The following is a 19,709-nucleotide window of genomic DNA, read 5'->3' as shown; positions in this document are numbered from 1 at the left end:
ACTGTACAATAAATTACTTGTTGTAATAAGTTAACAAATTAGTTATAAGCTAGTCTTTGTGGTAAAATAAATTAAGAAAATAAAAACATTAAAATTAACTGAACTTTTATTTATAACAAATATGTTTTAAGTATCTATTTTTAAAACAATTTTATATCATATAGTATTTTTATTATAGCAATTTGATATAGCAATTTTTAAAATTTTTAAACAATACATAATTTATAAGGTCACACACCAAAAAATTCTCAAATTTATAATTCAGTCAAATTGAATGTTCTTTTTCTAGCATGTATTACTTTTAGATTTATTTACAACAATTTGAACTTATATTTTTTGAATCCTGGTTTTCCTCTAATTGAACACTATTAAGCTGCTCGTTACCGTGCTCTTCGACATCATCAATTTTTAAATTTTTACTTTTATATTTCAAAACTTTTAAGTCAGGTTTATCATTAATTTTTTCAATGTCTAATTCGTCTGTTACATTTGCTTTTACTTCCGTTAACTCTTTGGTTATTTGACGCCTTTCTTCATTAGGAAGTGGATGTTTATTTATTAGTTCTTTGTACCTTTTTTCACGTGACTGTTTGACAAAGTCATTTATAAATTGTTTACGTTTTTCCTTTGTATCCACATTATTATCAAAAGATTCTTTGTATGTTTTACAACAATCACAGGATGATTGATCTTCAATATCACTAAATCTGTTAATTTCTTCGAGTAATGATTCGTTATTTTTTATAACACATGGTGTGTCCAGTTCACGATATCTATACGAAAATACATATGATATATTAGTGCCGCTGGAAATATTTTGTATAAAACACCTATAACTTAATATTGCAGCAAGTCAATTAATGAAAACTGATTCACAAAAATGTTTTACATAACTTTAATTTTGTAATCAATATTTTTATATTGTATTCGAGATTACCCGGTTTGATGGGCGAGTGAGCCAGTGTACCTACATGTACGAGGGAGGTAACATCTTAGTTCCCAAGATTGGGTACGCATTGGCGATTTAAGGGATGGTTAATATTTCTTACAATGTCAATGTTCTAACAACTGAGCTGTCTCCGCCTTTGTATGAATGTGCAAAGATGACGAAATTCCTTCTAGTAGTTCATTTCCTTACATTATATAATTCGGAAATCTTAATTATATATAAATAATCATTAATCTAACCTTTTATATTTTCCAGCTCTAAAATTATCACAAACTTTATTACAAGATGGTATTTGCGTGGACCTACAAACAGAAATAATATTAGCAGATTAATATACACAAAAAGATTAATGTTAAGATTTAGAAACATATACTTTACCTAGTAGCAATGGGAACGCCGGGTTCTGTTGAAATAAAAATATATAATATAAATAACAACAAAAATATAACATACTAAATAACAAAAAATATACTTATTAATGTATATACCTCTAATTTCCATTATGGAAGAAATCAATTTTGTTAAACGAGATCGGAGTCTGAAAAAAAAGATTGCAGTTATAGGGAAACGCACAAATGTTTCAATACTTACAACCTACAACCATTATTATTGAACCTACTTACTCTTTCACACTTAATAGATTTCCCATTTTCCGAATATATACTTGGTTATCACGAGCTGGAGATTCTCTGTTAATTATATGCATTTAATTATTTATTTTCTAAGGTATACGATACAGAATACACATGGGTACATATTACAATATTAGCGAGCATTCATACCAATCGTATAGTCAGAGGCAGTTCTATAAAAACTCATTCGAAGGTTCTGTTCTAAGAGATTGAATGTCTGATTAAGTGCTAGGTCGTTTCAAGAAATTATTTGAATATGTAATTTTAATATAGACACGCCCATCTCAAAGGCTATGTACCTATGACCCACTTGTTTAATATTCACCCCATAATAGGTTTGTCTTAGCGAGATATTACCGGTACAATGAAACGTAACAATGTAACAATTTAACCGGAGGCACATAATTTAAATGATTCCATGACACCGCACGCAATGCTGACTGAATATTTATTAGAAAAGTGTCCCACTGCTGAGCCAAGACCTCCCCTTTTCTTAAGTAGAAATTTATTCCAATTCGATATTCCAATGCAAGTTAGTGAATACATATTATATGGCAGAATATCATTCGACATATAATGCTTTTTTCAATATTTGTCATCAGTGCGAGATGAATACAAATTATCAATATGAAAACTCAGTGGTGCTTAACCGGATTTGAACTCGCAATCTTTGGAAGAAAAATATGTTCTAACCACTGGATTAGATTGTCATATACCGAAGCCACATACTAAAACTTCGTCAATTGAAATCATCGTTTAAATTTTATTCTTAATTGGTTAAGCAGAATTCATACACCTTGCCAACTATCCTTGTAACCATTATTATTATGTATGGAATGTATTGAGAGTTAGGGGACGTACTAGCAATGTAAATAAATTAGGTAGTTCGTAATTAATAACAGGAATAGCTAAGTAATATCTCTCAAATGTTGTCCACGAGCAGGACTAAACCTAAGAGGTCCACTCTGTTAAATCAATATAATAAGGAAACAGATTCGGACTCACATTTCGAACGGACATATGTGTAGTTTCTGCCCGTCTATATCCGGTAAGAAAGTATCTTTGATCGATGCAAATATTACGTGTGAGTACTTTCCGATATTTAACATTCCATCTGGTCGTGTGTCTGTCTGTGTGGTTACTATAAAGACATTCGTTGATCAGAATTACTAAAATCATCTATATACACTAAATATTATATTAGATATTCACGAGCTGTTATACTTAATAATAATAATAATAATATTCCGGGCCATTTTTAACACACGGCCATCTGATCCAAAATTAAGCTTGTACAAAGCTTGTGCTATGGAAACCAGAGAACTGATATACTACATATACTACTTTTCTTTTGTAAATACATACTTATATAGATAATTACACTTAGACTCAGGACAAACAGACATGTTCATGCACACAAATATCTGTCCTGGGTGGGAATCGAACCCACAACCTTCGGCGTGAAAGGCAAGTATCTACTAACCACGCCAACCGGCTCGTCAAGTTGTTTTGAAGAGTAACTAATGTTCTACTTGAGAAACTCCATTCACTGATGTATCAATAATTAATATAGATTGTCAGTTATCACATAGCGTTCTGACGCAGACTTGACAGAAAGTAATCGAAAAAGGAAAGTGAGTGAATGAAGAAGTTGCACCACAGTATCCCACGCGCCCTTTTCAGTATCAATCAAACTTAATCTGCTGCTGGCTAGTCTCCCTTGAGAATCTTTGCCGAAATCAGTCAAGAAATCTTCACTCATCATTATTACTTTTGAGGAAATGGCCGTATATTTTTTGCATATATTATTATTATTATTAAACAACTTTATTGCACACTCACAACGAAAAAAGAAAAGAAACAAGTATAAAAACAAAAAAAAGAAAAACAAAAGTTCAAGAGCCATGTTATATAAATAAAATTGTGGACCTCAACATGATGCGTGCAAGGGCGGCCTTATCACTCACTTATATATATATTGTCAATTGATTTCTGTTAACACTGTCGGTATTCCTTACCTTTACAAGAGTAGGTGTTGCAAACGCGAATGTATTCTTCTATCTGTTTTAAAAAAAAATATGAAAATAAATTTAACGATCATCTTATTTGATCTCTGAAATAATTATTATCATAAGCTAAAATAATAATTATTTTCCTAGATGTTATATTTGCTCTACGTAAGTCTCACTGAGGCTACATCGGTAAGTCTACTTGGTGGCAGGGTTTTATGCAAGCCTGTCAGTAAGAGTCACTCATCAGATGTTCTACCGTCAAAAACCTATTTAGTATTGCTGTGTTCCAGTTTGTACGCTCACCCTGAGCGACTATAACTATAGGCACACGAGACATATATTAGTTCTCAAGGCTGGTAGCGCATTGGTGATATAACGACTAACTAACGGGACCAATGTCTATGTACTACCCGTACTGGTAACTTAATACGTGGCTTATTTACCCGTCCGCCTATCGATAATATAAAAATACTAAATACGATGAAAGTATAATCATCAACATATTCATATACTCTATTCCAATGGAAGTAGGAAATAAGGTAAATAAACAACTTTGACCTTAAATTGACATGACATTTGAATTAGACTAGTGAGAAGAAAATTATGGAATTAGTGTGTTAAAAAATGAATGATTAAGTATGGAACGATATATTTTATTCGTTTTAAGCATAATATTATATAAATCTTAATAGATATAATATATTATATGGATTGTAGGTAATATATAAAAAAAAACATTTATTAAACAAAAATTGAGATTCAGTTTCTAAGCTCTCAACATTTATAATAAATTTTGTAGGGACAAACATCGTATCAAGGATTCCATCTAATTTTTTAATTTTTTTCGTCGTCTTTTATTATACCGTAACAGCCTGTGAATGTCCCACTGCTGAGCTAAAGGCCTCCTCTCCTCTTTTTGAGGAGAAGGTTTTGGAGCTTATTCCACCACGCTGCTCCAATGCGGGTTGGTAGAATTCACATGTGGCAGAATTTCAGTGAAATTAGACACATGCAGGTTTCCTCACGATGTTTTCCTTCACCGTAAAGCACGAGATGAATTATAATCACAAATTAAGCACATGAAAATTCAGTGGTGCTTGCCCGGGTTTGAACCCACGATCATCGGTTAAGATTCAAGCGTTCTTACCACAGGGCCATCTCGGCATTGAGATGATTTCACTTTGACCAAGTCTTTTATTACAATGCACTTATTAGCTTAAAAACAGGCAGATATTTTTAACCACAGAAACACTCAATTTTATTTATTTTATTTTAAAATAAACCATAAATTTTATTTTCCTTTCAATCTAGATTATATTCCCAATATAAATAAAAAGAATCATTAATTTATGTTTTAATAATAAAGTATACTTTTCAAGAAATATTATGAGACGTATTTTATAATAGTAAGACTTCGATTAAATTATATTTTTAATAACTTTCAAAGAAAACTCTTATTTTATATTTTAGCCAAAATAACTATCAACTTAAATAAAAAAGATTGAAATGTATTCTTTAGCATTCAAATTTTTGAAAAATATATATGTGATTAAAATTAACAACTTATTCAATTTTAAATTGAAATAATAATTTTCAATAAGCTTAGTCCGGTGGTGAAGGCAAAACAAAAGTAAGTTGGCAAATGTAAAAGGCCGTAAATACAAAATCCGTTTCAATCACAGTCCGTTTAAACAAAGCCAGGTCGTAAAAAAAAACTTTTGATAATTAAGAATAATCGTAATATGTGCAGATGATACGAAAGATCAAAGATGAATGTTTTACTTTCGTACTATTTTCAAAACTATAAGTTTATTATTGATATGCATAAAAGTAATCTATATTTTAAGATTTAAAAAAAAATCTTAAAATTAAATATTTTTTTTTAAATTATTTTTTTTTCGTTACCTACCTTACTATATATAATAATAACATCTTCATCGAATGTTAGGTAACTTTCTATATATTTCATAATCCATATTAAACACAATTAATTAATAAAATATCTATTTAAAAAAATCTAAAATTTGTGACAAAACTAAAATAAAGTATTTTTTATCTGTATAAATTCATTCTTTCTCCATTCATTTAGCGAACGTCCTTGGTCGAGACCTTAATATTAATAGTCAGTTCATCGAAAAATGGCGCCATTAATGTCGGTAAAACTGTTTTCGGGACTTTGAAAGTAAAATTAAAGTGGATTTAAGTAATTAAGTGAAATTTTGATGTATTACAAATAAAGATATATTAATCAAGAACTGTTTATAGTGCATATAGTGGAGTTATCAGCAAATCACTTGGAAAATTTAAAATTACGGTTTGTTTTTATTTATTCCTACTTTCAATGGAATAGAGTATATCAATATTTTTGTAATTAAAAATATGTAAGTACATATTTTAAAATACCTTGGTTTCGGCTTGCTTATTATCAGTTTTATCCTCAGATTTTTTGGATTCCTTAACATCTTCAGATTTTTTGGATTCCTCGACATCCTCAGATTCTTTGGATTCTTCAACATCTTCAAATTTTTTGGACTCCTCATTATCCTCAGATTTTTTGGATTCCTCAACATTTCCAAATATTTTGGATTTCTTATCATATAGTAAACCTTTCAATTGATTTTTAAATTCAATTGGTAAATACCTAAAAATATTTGTCCAGATTTTACTCAAAGAATCTCAGTAATAGTCCAGATTCTGGAATTTGGGAGTGTCTCCACTCCCGTGTCCTGGAAAATACATAGACCCGGTGGTCCTGCGCTTGAACTCTTTTCGCTCGTCGTCGGACTACCATCGAATTGGATTATGAGAGTGAAGCTATCGAAAGTGCGCCTGTGTATGCGCACACACTTATCCTGCACAATAGTCTAATTTCTGTTGCGATTGGTCGCCGTGGCTGAAATAGGTCATTAAATACTTCCTACTACTAACACTACAGCACTACTACTGTTACTACTACAGTATAGTATTTCAACCGAAACTAATCATTAGTGGTTTATAACTGTAGTTACGTGGTATAGTCGGCGGAGTATAGTCTATTCTGATAGCGATAATTTACAACTTATAATACCAAAAAAAATATAATGTACCAAATAGCTACTAACCTAACATTCCTATTTTCACCAGCCTTAAAAAAATGCTTACATCGCCATAAACATATTTCTGGTACCATTCCGGCAACTGCAAAATTTTAATTATGAAAGACTGATTATTTACTATTACTTTACTTGCAATATTAACTGATATATGAGTAAAAACAATATGCCGTTATTTATACATTAATAAATAAAAAGCGTTTGTATTTTTTATTTAAAGATCTTAGAGCGATAAAATATGGGTAGATACTGTTACAAATAAAACAAAATATTCCGAGTTAATTACTTTTAGATAAATTTTAATTGAAATACCCGGTATTATTTAAGTATTGCTGTAAAATAAGAGGTTAGAGAAAAGTTCAATTAAAACTATTGGACTACTTACGGGCGCCTTTAGGCATTTTTTTATATCGATCTTCTTCAGCTGTAAGCATTGCTACCATTTCGTTAAGGAATTGTTTGTTTGTTTGAAATTTCGGATAATTAAACATCCTTTGACAAAAGTAAAAAGGGTTCAAATCAACACGCATTTCTGAAATATTAAGTGTAAAATGAAAAGATGAGATAAAGCGTATTATTGTTATATTTTTTCACGCAGTGGGCACCTTCAGAAAGGTACTCAGCTTCCTAAGGGGGCGACCTGGTTATGTGGGATTCTTACCCACTAAAACCACTGCGACGGCCGTTTTCGGAACGGATCAGAAAGGCTACGTGTTTATATTACGCATCTGTAGCCTCTCCCGTGCTGCTCCCGAGCTCTACTCAGGGGGCGAGATTACTCTCGCGAGCAATGCGTGTTATTATTATCGTAACTGTGTTCAGCGAATAGGTTAATTAGCCATTACAAAAAATAAACATTTCCTTATTTATTAGGTTGGATATTCTGATATTTTAGCCTGAAGAAACGCTAAGCCAACCCAGCTGCCACAAAACTCACTAGTATAGGTTGCACTTATTTCGTCCGAATTAATAAATCAAACTGTGTATGTACATAATTAACCAAATTGAAGTTCAAATTTTCTTTGTAACTGTTAAAAAATGGCATGGATTATATTATAACTGACTTTTATAAAAAACCGGAGCGATTAGAACTCGCGTAGGTTCAAAACTATCTCGATAGAAAATATTATGTAATTAATATTTCAGTAAGTTTAACGAATGAAAGCGTGCAAATTTTACGTTCGATGTAAATACACAAAAATAGGTGAAAATTAAAATATAAATAGGTATGTATATATATATTAAAAATAAGATTTAATTTATTCTATGAATTAAAACTGTAGAAGAACCAGTTATAACTATGTTTTTTTTAAATCGTTGAGATTAAGACTTATCGAATACTGCAGCTATTTGCGTAATGCGTTTGTAAAATATACAGACAATTTATTAATCTAAGAACAAACGAGAAAAAGAAACCTTGTACCGCACCAGTTCTATTTTGGACAAATGAAGATAAACATTTGCAGTTGCTGAAGTGGGGAAATAATTTATTTGTACTAGTAAAAACAATAAGCCACCGATCATATGAACCTTTATCAACAATACGGTTTTTTTATAGTAAAAGTAGGCGGACGAGATAATGGGAGACCTGATGGTAAGTGCTCACCAACGCCTATAGACATTGGCATTGTAAGAATCATTGTTACAATGCCAATGTCTGTCATCAATGTTAATCAACGCTTACATCGCCAATGCGCCACCAACCTTGGGAACTAAGATGTTATTTCCCTTGTGCTTGTAATTACACTGGCTCCCTTACCCTTCAAACCGAAACACAACAGTACCAAGTACTGTTTTGCGGTAGAATATCTGATAAGTGGGTGGTACCTACCCAGAAAAAAAATAGGTAAATATCAATATTATAAAAACAACATTATCTCTTAACCTCTTTCTCTTCTATTCTATCCTAAGTCCTATCCTAATAGTAACATACTAATTACGTTCTGACTAATGGTTTTATAAAGGCGAGATGGCCCGAGTGGTAAGAACGCGTGAATCTTAACCGATGAACGTGGGTTCAAACCCGTGCAAGCACCTCTGAATTTTCATGTGCTTAATTTCCGTTTATTAATTCATCTCGTGCTTTTCGGTGAAGGAAAACATCGTGAGGAAACCTGCATGTGTCAAATTATTCGAAATTCTGCCACATTTGGTGGAATACCAACCGGCATTACAGCAGCGTGGTGGAATAAGCTCCAAACCTTCTCCTCAAAAAGAGAGAGGAGGCCTTAGCCTAGCAGGCTGTCACTGTTAATGGTTATTATATATATTATATATATATATATATATATATATATATATATATATATATATATATATATAATAGTAATATATATAATAGTAATTCAATTTTAAATATTAATATATATAATTACTAATTTAATGTTTTTTTTTTTTTAATTTTATTATGAATTTGTCATTTATTTCTCGCTCTCTTTTAAACCTAATTACTAATTAATTGATGATTTTATCCATTGCATCTACGCCTGTACTTTGTTATGTATTAGTCAATCATTGGAAACTTTTATTGGTAATGGTTTGATAAAGTTTGATATTTGTGGATTTTAGGATGTACTGTTTCTTTCCATAAAATACAAACAAAAAGTTCTGATTAGATCCTCTAAACTTTTGAGTCATATTTTTTTATTAATTTAGTTAAAGATTTCATTTAAGATTTTTTAATTATTTAATTATTAGTTTAATATAATATGAATCATTTTAAATTTTGGCAGCCTAAAACTAAAAAAAATTATAGCATACTTACGCCATGGTAAGCTTTGCGATTTGAGATTCGAGTCCCCTTTACAAAAACATTCTCTGTAAGGACACATACAATGCTTTAAGGGTGGCCCTTTCCAGCTCAAAAATATTGAATCTTTTGGTATAGGTTTCTTAAAAGAGAAAAGGATTGTTAAAAACTTGTAAAATGAGTTCACTTTATGTCATACTCGCTGTTCGACGCCTCGGTCCACGATTAACATTTCTCAATAAATAGGCTAACACTAAAATAATTCAAGTCGTACTGGTATATCCTTGATTTAGAGCGTAACAAACAAACAAAATCCTTGATTTGAAATAATAGTATAGAAAAAACTAAACTATGTGGATTTAAGCCGTCGGATAAGTCTTTTCTGCGTATAACGCTGTGAACATTAATTAGATTGTTACAAGTTATAACTTGAAATCTCAACGGTATTTTACGTGATTGAAAGCCGAGTGAGAGTGAGTGTGAGAAGTATAATTACTGATCTGATCCATAGCATTTTTTCTTCCGGTACATATCGAGTCATTGATTTAATCTTGAATTTTTTAAATACATATTTTGGGTTCGGTTCATATAGAGGCACTTTAATGTATTTTTCATATTGCTTTATAATCCATTCTTGCTCCTCAGATGTTTTCTTTGTAATTAATACTTTTTTTGGTATAGATTTAAGTTTCTCCTTTTCTAACCTTTTTGCTTTTGTTGTTGTCTTTAGTTTGATCATATAACCTTTATATGCCTCTAGAATATTTTTGAACAAATTTAAAAATTTATTTGTTTTGACCTTTTTACTTTCAGGCGAAATATCCTGTTTGGGTTCATTCTTTTCCATTTCTTGTTCAAGTACATTTGTGTCTTCTGGTATATGTTTATCTTCTGGCACACCTTTATCTCCTGGTATTTTATTTTCTTCTAGCACATTTTTGTCATCTTGTATCCACTGTCATTTTTTATCCACTGGAAGATTTTTATCTTCTAGCACATTTTTGTCTTGTACTTTTTTATCTTCTGGTACCTTTTTATCTTCTACCAAATTTTTGTCTTCTAGCACATTTTTGTCTTCTTGTACTTTTTTGTCTTTTTGTACTTTTTTGTCTTCTAGCACATTTTTATCGTCTTGTACTATTTTATCTTCTGGTACATTTTTATCTTCTGGTACATTTTTATCTTCTAGCACGTTTTTTTCGTTTTGTACTTTTTTGTCTTCAGGTGAATTTTTAACTTCTAGCCCATATCTGTCTTCTTGTACTTTTTTATCTTCTTGCACTTTTTTATCTTCTGGTACATTTTTATCTTCTAGCACGTTTTTTTCGTTTTGTACTTTTTTGTCTTCTGGTAAATTTTTAACTTCTAGCCCATATCTGTCTTCTTGTACTTTTTTATCTTCTGGTACATTTTTAACTTCTAGCAGATTTAAGTCTTCTTGTGGTTTTTTAACTGCTGGTTCATGTTTATCTTCTGGCACATTTTTGTCACCTTGTATTTTTTTATCTTTTAGCAAATTTTTGTCGTCTTGTACATTGTTGTCTTCTGATAAATTTTTAACTTCTGACACATTTCTGTCTTCTTGTACTTTTTTATATTCTGGTACATTTTTATCTTCTAGCACATTTTTATCATCAGGCGAATTTGTTTCTGTTTTATTAGTATCAGTATTATTTTTCAAATTCTCAGTGTTCTTATTCATTTTGAAATAAACATTACAGTTATTGCGATTTAATTGAATACTCTTTATTCACGTTTTTAAAACCTGAAGCTTTATTGACATTGACGAAATAAATATAAACTTGACATACAGAATATAGTTAACACATAACGTACGGAATGTAGTGAAAGAAGGTTTTAGTTATGTCATAATAAATTTAAATAATAAATTAAGAACATTTTTTTTAAAGTTCCTCTGTTAAATTAATACCACTCAAAAAGGAACACTACTTTAACATATGTTACATTTCTTTTTTTAATTCTGCTTATTGCATGATGAATGTACTCGTAAGTGTATAATCTTTGTTGTAATTCCTAAATAAATCAATACATGTATAAATAATTTGTTTATGTATTTATAAATGTATGACAGTAAGTAAAATAACTTCGTTTCTTTTTCATATTAATGTTTTATTATAAATATTTTAAAAAAAAATTATACGAACTAATACGAATAAAAAATACAATTGCTGGCTTTTATTGTTGTGATAATTATGAGTAATAAATATTTGTAAAATAACCTTTGTATGAAATATCCCTTTCTGGGTTAACTAATTTTTAATTGCTTCTAGAGACGACTTTATTTATCACTGAAAGTTTCCAAGAAATTTGTAGTAATAGAATTAATTTACATTACGTACATGCATCGGAACTGTTTGTTTCAGTCATTAAATTACTGGTATATTGCAATGAAAACATTTCTTCCTCGCTGATTTTAGAGTCATTTTTATGTGAATTGTCTAATTCTTTAACAAAATCATCACAAACATCACTGTATACTGGCTTATGTTCTTTTTTGTTATCTTTAGAATGTCTTATGTCAAAACCTGATTTAAAATCAAGACATTTGAAAAATGTTGAAAAAGCACTGGAAGTTTTTTGAAACGATTTTTTGACATGTAATTTAAAATGTCCATAACTAAACACATTTCGTATTTTGCTCCGCAAGGAAATTCTCTCCGAATTCTTATTAACAAAACTTTTTACTGAAGGCTTTTGTGTACAATGAAATTTCATTTGATTTTTGTTATCTAGAAGCATGCGTACGTCAGTTTTACTGGATTCAGTAGCATATTTTTTGGGAGCGTTACCGATTGATTCATCATTATCTTGATTTACAGACGATGTTTTTTTAAAAGATTCCTTTGACCGTTTTATTTTCTTTTTAGTATTTTCAGTATATGATTTCAGCGACTTTAGTATGTCAGCAGATTTCTTCTTTAAGTTCGTCCACATTTCAGCTCCTTGTTTTTGTAAGATAACAGCATTTTCTTCAACATTTTTCAGATTTATCCTAGAATTCTGTGTTATTTGTTTATTGGAAGTATTATCGTTGTCTTCACGTTTATCTTGGTTTATAGAGGATTTTTCGAAAGATTCATTAGATTGTTTCTTTCTTTCTATTTTATTTTCATTAGAAACATCATCATTATTTGTAGGTTTAATCATCGTTACTATTTCATTAAATTTATTTTGTAAGTTCGTCAACATTTCTGATTCTTTGATTTTTAAATGATCAGCATCTTTTTCAAATATATTTTTCAAGTGTGTCTCAGAAATCTGCGGTATTTGTTTTTCAGGAATTTCATTTGATTCAAGTTTATCTCGGTCTTGTTGGGAAGTGAATTTTTCGAAAGAGACATTATTGGATTGGCTTTTTCTCTCTATTTTGTTTTCAATAGGAATATCATTATTACTTAAGGTATTACTCGTTGGTTTTAAGTTCGTTAACATTTCAGCTTTTTTGTTATCTATAGTAAAAGTGTCATTTTCAGTAACATTTTGGATATTTATTTTAGAAATTTGTGATTGTAATTTGACATCAATAATTTTTTCATCGGATTTCGCACCAATATTTGAACACATAGTATTTTTTTTATTTAGTAACATTTCAAGAGAATTATTTATTTTGGTTATGGTGTCGGATGCTTTTAAATTTTGATCAATACTAGAAATTTTATTACTGTTTTTATCACTTAATTTTTCATCATCCTTAGATTTCTCAATTTCAATAATATCGTTGTTATTGTTTGTAACTTCGGATGCTATATGCAAGTCAATATTCTGATTTTCTTGAATTAACTTGGTGGATCCTATTTTTTCAGCCTCATTTCTTACAAAAGTTTCAGTTGGTGACATTTTATCTTGTGCAATATCTCTTTGTGGTGATAATTGCGATGAATCATCGAACTTTTCATTTGTATTACCTTCTAATGGTCTCTCAAATTTAAAATCAGTAATTTTTTTCTCGGTAGTGCTTAAAGATAAATGAGGAAACGACTTTGAATCTGTTCGTTTAGCTTGAAAATCATCATCATCACTGTTTTCTTCAAACGTTAGTGGTGCAGACGTTTTATAAAAATTGCAACATGGGCATGATTCTGCATCGTGACTTCCAACTGAATAGAGTTTATCTTTTGGCAATATTTCAATTATAGCTTGATAGTCATCATCAAGAGGTGGATCTTGCGTAGCTCTGTAATGAATTCATAACCTGAGTGAGGAATAAGTATACTTCATTAATTGACGAAACATATTAAGTATCAACTTACTGAGTATTTACTGGAATACCCGTATCTTGAAAATAAAATAATAACAGCATTAGTGATTTTCGTGCATTCTATACTTAATTTATTATGTAAACCTGTTACAAGCTACAACGATTACACACATGAGTAAAACCTATTAGGTTATGATTGGGAACATGGTTTTCGAGCACTTCTAGTACGGTCCAAAACATCACGATATTCATCTTTTGCGCCATTAAAGCGACCACAGATATATAATACAGATAAACGTGACACTTTTACAATATCTAACTTCACGGGAGTAATTTAGTCTTGGTGATGCATATGTACGAAAACCACCGATTCTTTTTCATTCCTCGTAACTTGGTTTCATTATTTAAAAAAAAACCTGCTGTATTTTCTGGGGTAACAATATATATTAACCGTAACGTTATTTCTATGTCAAAAAAAATCTTTACTGATTACATTATATTAATTGAATATAATAAGGCGAAACTTTAATCGTGGTCATTTAATAGAAAATAAGAATTTTTCTACTTTTGTTCCATCTATCTATTATAGATATAAATAAATATATTATAGAAATAATTAAAAGCGTATATATACACTATGCACTATTTGCAAGAGTATTAAACTCGCGGTGTAAAACTAGCGATTTTTATCTCTGTATGTGACGTACATACTCTATCTGTGGTTGCAACCGTTAACTGTTCGAACTGCTGAAGCCTATTTCATGAAGGAAATCATTTACATAACAGTAACAGTAACAGCCTGTAAATGTCCCACTGCTGGGCTAAGGCCTCCTCTCCCTTTTTGAGGAGAAGGTTTGGAGCTTATTCCACCACGCTGCTCCAATGCGGGTTGGTGGAATACACATGTGGCAGAATTTCGATGAAATTAGACACATGCAGGTTTCCTCACGATGTTTTCCTTCACCGAAAAGCACGAGATGAATTATAACAGAAATTAAGCACATGAAAATTCAGAGGTGCTTGCCAGGGTTTGAACTCACGTTTATCGGTTAAGATTCATGCGTTCTTACCACTGGGCCATCTCGACTTTATATCATTTACATAGAGATGAGATATTACAGTTCCAAAAGTACATACCTTTAATCTCAATAATAGAAGTAAATAAGTTGTTTGTTAACTTTGATATTATACATGTCATTCTGAAAAATTATAACGGATACAATTATAATGACGAGTGTATAATAATTATAATATATAATGTATTCATGTGGTGATTCCATTCAAGAGTTAGAAACTGAGAGGGCAAGGAATGAATATCAATAATAATTTTTGGTCAAACTTCAGTCGTTTTTTATTTTGACGAGAACTTTTATTTTGACGACACCGGGCGATATGTAATGATATGTAACAGATTAAACATAAAAAGCGACCACGAGTACTATTTAAGTAAGAAACAAAAACATTACGTCATGTTCTTGTTATAGTTATGCATATGTCTAACTTGTTTATTATTAATAAAAGTAGTAATTATCTGTGGGATTTGATTAGTGTCTATGCCGGATACTCTTACAGTAAAATATACGTATATATAATATATAAGATAAGAGGTATACGAGTAGAATTATCGTGACAATAACAATATGTACAAACTTTAATATACGTACTGTCTATATTTAATTAAGGTGGGTGATTTCCCTATCACTATAGCGAGTGTATTTTATCATAATAAGTCTTGTTTATCTAACGATTCACTATGTACCTATTCATTATGACAGAGTTTTCAGCATAGATCCTACTCACACGTAGCTCTCTTCTCTCAATACTAACCACATATATTAAGATGAAACCATAGACAATTTACTACTTTTTAATGATGATGATGATGATTGATATTCCTAACAGTGAGTAAAATCTTACATATATAAAAAAGGATTTCAAATTAGCTTTCATAACTTTACCCTTTGAAACTAAATATTTTATCCAATTTACTTGTAATGGTTGGAGAATCTTCTATTTTGTCAGGTCTGAAAGAAAAATGTAATACCTATAACAAATAATATGTAAATCGGCCACCGGATGGTGGTTACCACCGCCAATAGCCAATGGCACTGTAAGAAATATTAACCATTCCTTTCATCGACCACACAATCAAACTTAGGAACTAAGATGTCATACACCTTGTGCCTGTAGATACACTGACGCACTTACTAGCCATACATATATAACCATAGTCTATAATAAGTATTGTAGCAACATCAACAAGTAGCACATCCGTGGTAGCCTTGGCGTTTGCGATTAGCAGCAGACCACCAGACTATGTCGGGAACCGATGCCTGGACTTTGTTATCGAAGGCCCTAGATCCCGCGTCAGGCCCAAGAAGCGCTGGCTCGTTGTTGTGAGGGACGATATGAGAGAGCACGATCTCATTAAGGAGGACGCTTTAGATCGGGCAAAGTGGAGGCATAGATGCAGGAAAGCGGACCCTAGCGTTACTAGGCCGGGAAAACGCTAGGCAGAAGAAGAAGTCTATAATAAGTATTACTGTTTGGCGGTAGAATAAGTGATGAATGGGTGTTACCTACCCAGAATTTGCACAAAATCCCAATTATGTGCGGTACTTCACTGGTAAAGTATTTTTTTTATAAGTATGAAATACGTACTCTTCGTAACAGCAGACATTTATTTTTTTTCCTTCTATGTCACACATATTATAGTCTTTCATTCTTCCGAAAAGAATATGTGAAACTTCTCCCATTATAAACTCGCCATTTGGAGCAATCGTCGCTTGCGTTGGCTCTATAATGTTAATAAATTAATTAATTGTGTGAGTACACAATACATATACACGAATGCACGCACACACATACTTGTATTCATTGTGCCGAGAATGAGCAGATATTTTACAATTTTTATTGCTATGGGCCTATTTTGTGTTATACTTTTATTACAAGAAAAGTAGTTACCAGACGTATAATATCCATCAATCATTTTATCGTCTATTGCTTTTTTGCCTTTTCTTATATTTTGCTTTTCCACTTCAAAGGGCGCCACCGTCGCGACGCCGCGCTTAGTTTTCTGATTTATTACCAGACGGTTGATAATTAAAAGATGGAAATAAATCTTTGAGGCTCCAGTTAGTGAGGGAGTTCATCGAGGAATTATTGTTGATTAATTTCTTTCCTCAAATAACATGTTGCATTTGAGTGATAACCACAAGATAGTATTGTTTTCTGATTTCTGATTTGATCTTTGATTTAAAAAAAAGTTTATGATCAAATGCCGATGTGAACAAAATTAGTTACCAGTAATTTTTCACAGGCGAATTGCGCTTCTAAGTATTTTTATAGTCTGACCACTGAAACCTACAGACTTCTGTCTGATTATCGATACGGGTATAGTTAATACTATTCAACAAGGGATCTCCTACTCTGCTTCAAGTACATTAGGGCGAGTGTATTAAAAGAGACAAATTCAGTAAATATAGTTGTGGCCAATTTGGTATTAGCACCTCCAACTCAAAGCAAGCTTAGAAGTTGATTATTAATAGAACTAAATTTTTTCATCATTTTCGTTTTCCATGGCACCTAGGGAAAAATTGTGTTTTTGGGAGAAAAATTTATTGTTTTCTTACCTCATAATTTTCGTCATTTTCGTCATATTCCTCTTCGACTTCGGCGGTCATATTGTCTAAAATTTGTTTCTTCAACTTGAAGTATCTATTTGATAAGTAGAAAAAAATTATACAAATGTTCGAATAACAAAACTCCTTATCAGCTGAGAAATCCTAATAAAGCTCATCTATAAACAAACGTTATAACTACTATTAAAGTCGTAATAATTTCGATATATAAATATGACTAAATAATATAATGAGTACATAGACTTTAATGAGACGTTTTTCCAAATGAAAATGTATATATGTATATATAATAAAAACTAACGAATTTCTTGGTCTTGCTTCTGGTATATAGTAGTGAAAACATTTCTCAATACAGAATTCAGGTCCACGGGCTTCCACTATAAATAAAACAATTTGAGTTTATTTGAAAGACTAATCAACTAACATAGAATATTAAGCTATATATCCCGTTTTAGTCTGTCTATACTAAAACGGGATACATATATAATAGTGAAAACTAGTATACGCAGTCATAGAAGCCTTCTTTATTCCCTAACCGTTACAGCGCGATGGGAACGTGCTTATGGATTTTCCCTTGCTCGGCTATAACACTAGCTGCATATAGCTGCTTCTGAGAAATTATTGACTTATATAAACTTTTTAATTAATTAAATAAACTTCTCACTTAAAAGTAATTTCAAAGTTGACGGGATCTACAGCTTTATCATCTTTCGTCTAGATACGTTTCAGTCACCTTATCTAATAAACTGTGTTTTTTACACATTAACTGATTTAGGACTAAGATCATAAAATCATGCAAATTGAATATGAGTAATATTCAACTGAAAGACATATATCAGTATGTCAACCACATGACCGGTACCTAAGCTGGGTATATTTTTCACTGATAAATTATTTGACAATTTTTATTATAAAACATATATTATATACTAACAGGCACCCAATTTATCAAGTTTTCTGTAGGCGTACGATTCAGCCTCTACAGACTGTAATAACCGCTGCGCGAAATTATTTTCAGGCTTCCGCGACTTAAAATAAGGCAATGCACGTAGGTAGTACTTCGGACGCCACGTATAACGTATTTCTTGCAAATAATATTACAAATTTATTTAAATTGTGACCAAAAAATGGTTTGTCGTAATATCTACACATATCGAAAATGATAGTTCTCTAACACGAGTTGGCATAGAATGGCTGAAAAATAATTGTCTAACTTTGGCAAAGCCAAAAGTGTACTAAGATTTTATCAGCTTATGTTTATGTAGATATTTATGTTGGAGTTTGTATGTACATACATGTGTTCAATAGCAGGAATTATTTCGATTGTTTGATTTTTCAAAATTTCACCTCTTCTTTCTACTATTACTATAATCTAATAATAATTGTACAACTATATGATAGAAATATAAATCTAGACTGAAGTATATATATAGAATACAAATAATAGTGACTTGTTGTTATTACTTATGAGAAAACTTAAGATTACCAAAAGGGATGATTTGAGGAGGTAGCACAATGTGCCCTCGACATTCACAATCTTTAATAGGACATCCACATTTTCTCATTAGTGGTCCTCGCCATACCACATCTGGTATGTTGTCAGGTCGGGGCTTCTGAAATGATAAAAACAATGTAAGTGCATAAACCCTTGTTTACTCCAAAGCAACACAATGCCCGAATGCTACATACAGCGTTAGGAAAATGTCAAAACTATAAAAAGTATTAAAAATTGTTTACGATCTGATCTCGATATCTTTCATAAGACAGACAGTCCGCCTCAAGGCTGCATGTGGGCAAGGTTTATCTCAGTAAACTCAGTGACAATTAATACGTAAATAGTATATAGGTGTATAAACAGGGACTGAAGACCAATTATAAAAGTAATATATACGGAACGACATGTTATGTATACCTAAAGATTTAAGAAGTCGCAAGAATCATTAACAAGATCAGAGAAAAGCTCGTTTTCATTGCAAATTACTTCCACTGTCACCATTTTTAAACAATGTACATCATAATAGTATACGAGTACAGATATTTTTATATAAATATATCTTTATACATATTTTAGTAATATTAAAATAAATACAATAGTAGAAGTTAAAAAAGATTTTATTAATCTTATTGAAAATATATCTGGAACAAATATATATGCATGGATGAATGTCCTCCAGACCGATTTCGACGGCCAATCTCAAGAGAGATTAGCCAACTGCGCAGGAGATATTATGGTGCACAAGTGTGTGTGCAAACACAGGTGCACTCTCATAATCCGATAGGACGGCAATCCGACATGATCGGATAGAGTTCAGGCTCAGGACCAACGGCTTTACATACTTGCCGAGGTACGGGAGCGTACACAATTCCCACTTCCAGACTCCGGGCCGCTTCTGAAAATTTTCTTACAGAAAATCC

The 19,709-nt window shown here is 31.2% G+C and overlaps 1 protein-coding gene across 1 annotated transcript; it reads right to left on the bottom strand.

Annotated features, from left to right (window-relative positions):
* Positions 1–9,793: 9,793 nt before the first annotated feature.
* Positions 9,794–11,136, bottom strand: LOC126781133 (protein GrpE-like). Its single transcript, XM_050505959.1, has 3 exons — positions 10,447–11,136; positions 10,242–10,389; positions 9,794–9,828 (listed from the first exon to the last, which is right to left on the bottom strand). Exons 1-3 carry the CDS (start codon positions 11,134–11,136, stop codon positions 9,794–9,796), a joined length of 873 nt encoding a protein of 290 aa, XP_050361916.1.
* Positions 11,137–19,709: the final 8,573 nt, after the last annotated feature.

This window comes from Nymphalis io, chromosome 3 (assembly GCF_905147045.1).
Source record: "Nymphalis io chromosome 3, ilAglIoxx1.1, whole genome shotgun sequence".
Classification (NCBI taxonomy): domain Eukaryota; kingdom Metazoa; phylum Arthropoda; class Insecta; order Lepidoptera; family Nymphalidae; genus Nymphalis; species Nymphalis io.
The sequence above is the reverse complement of the archived record's forward strand: the minus strand, read 5'-3'. Positions and strand labels throughout refer to the sequence as shown.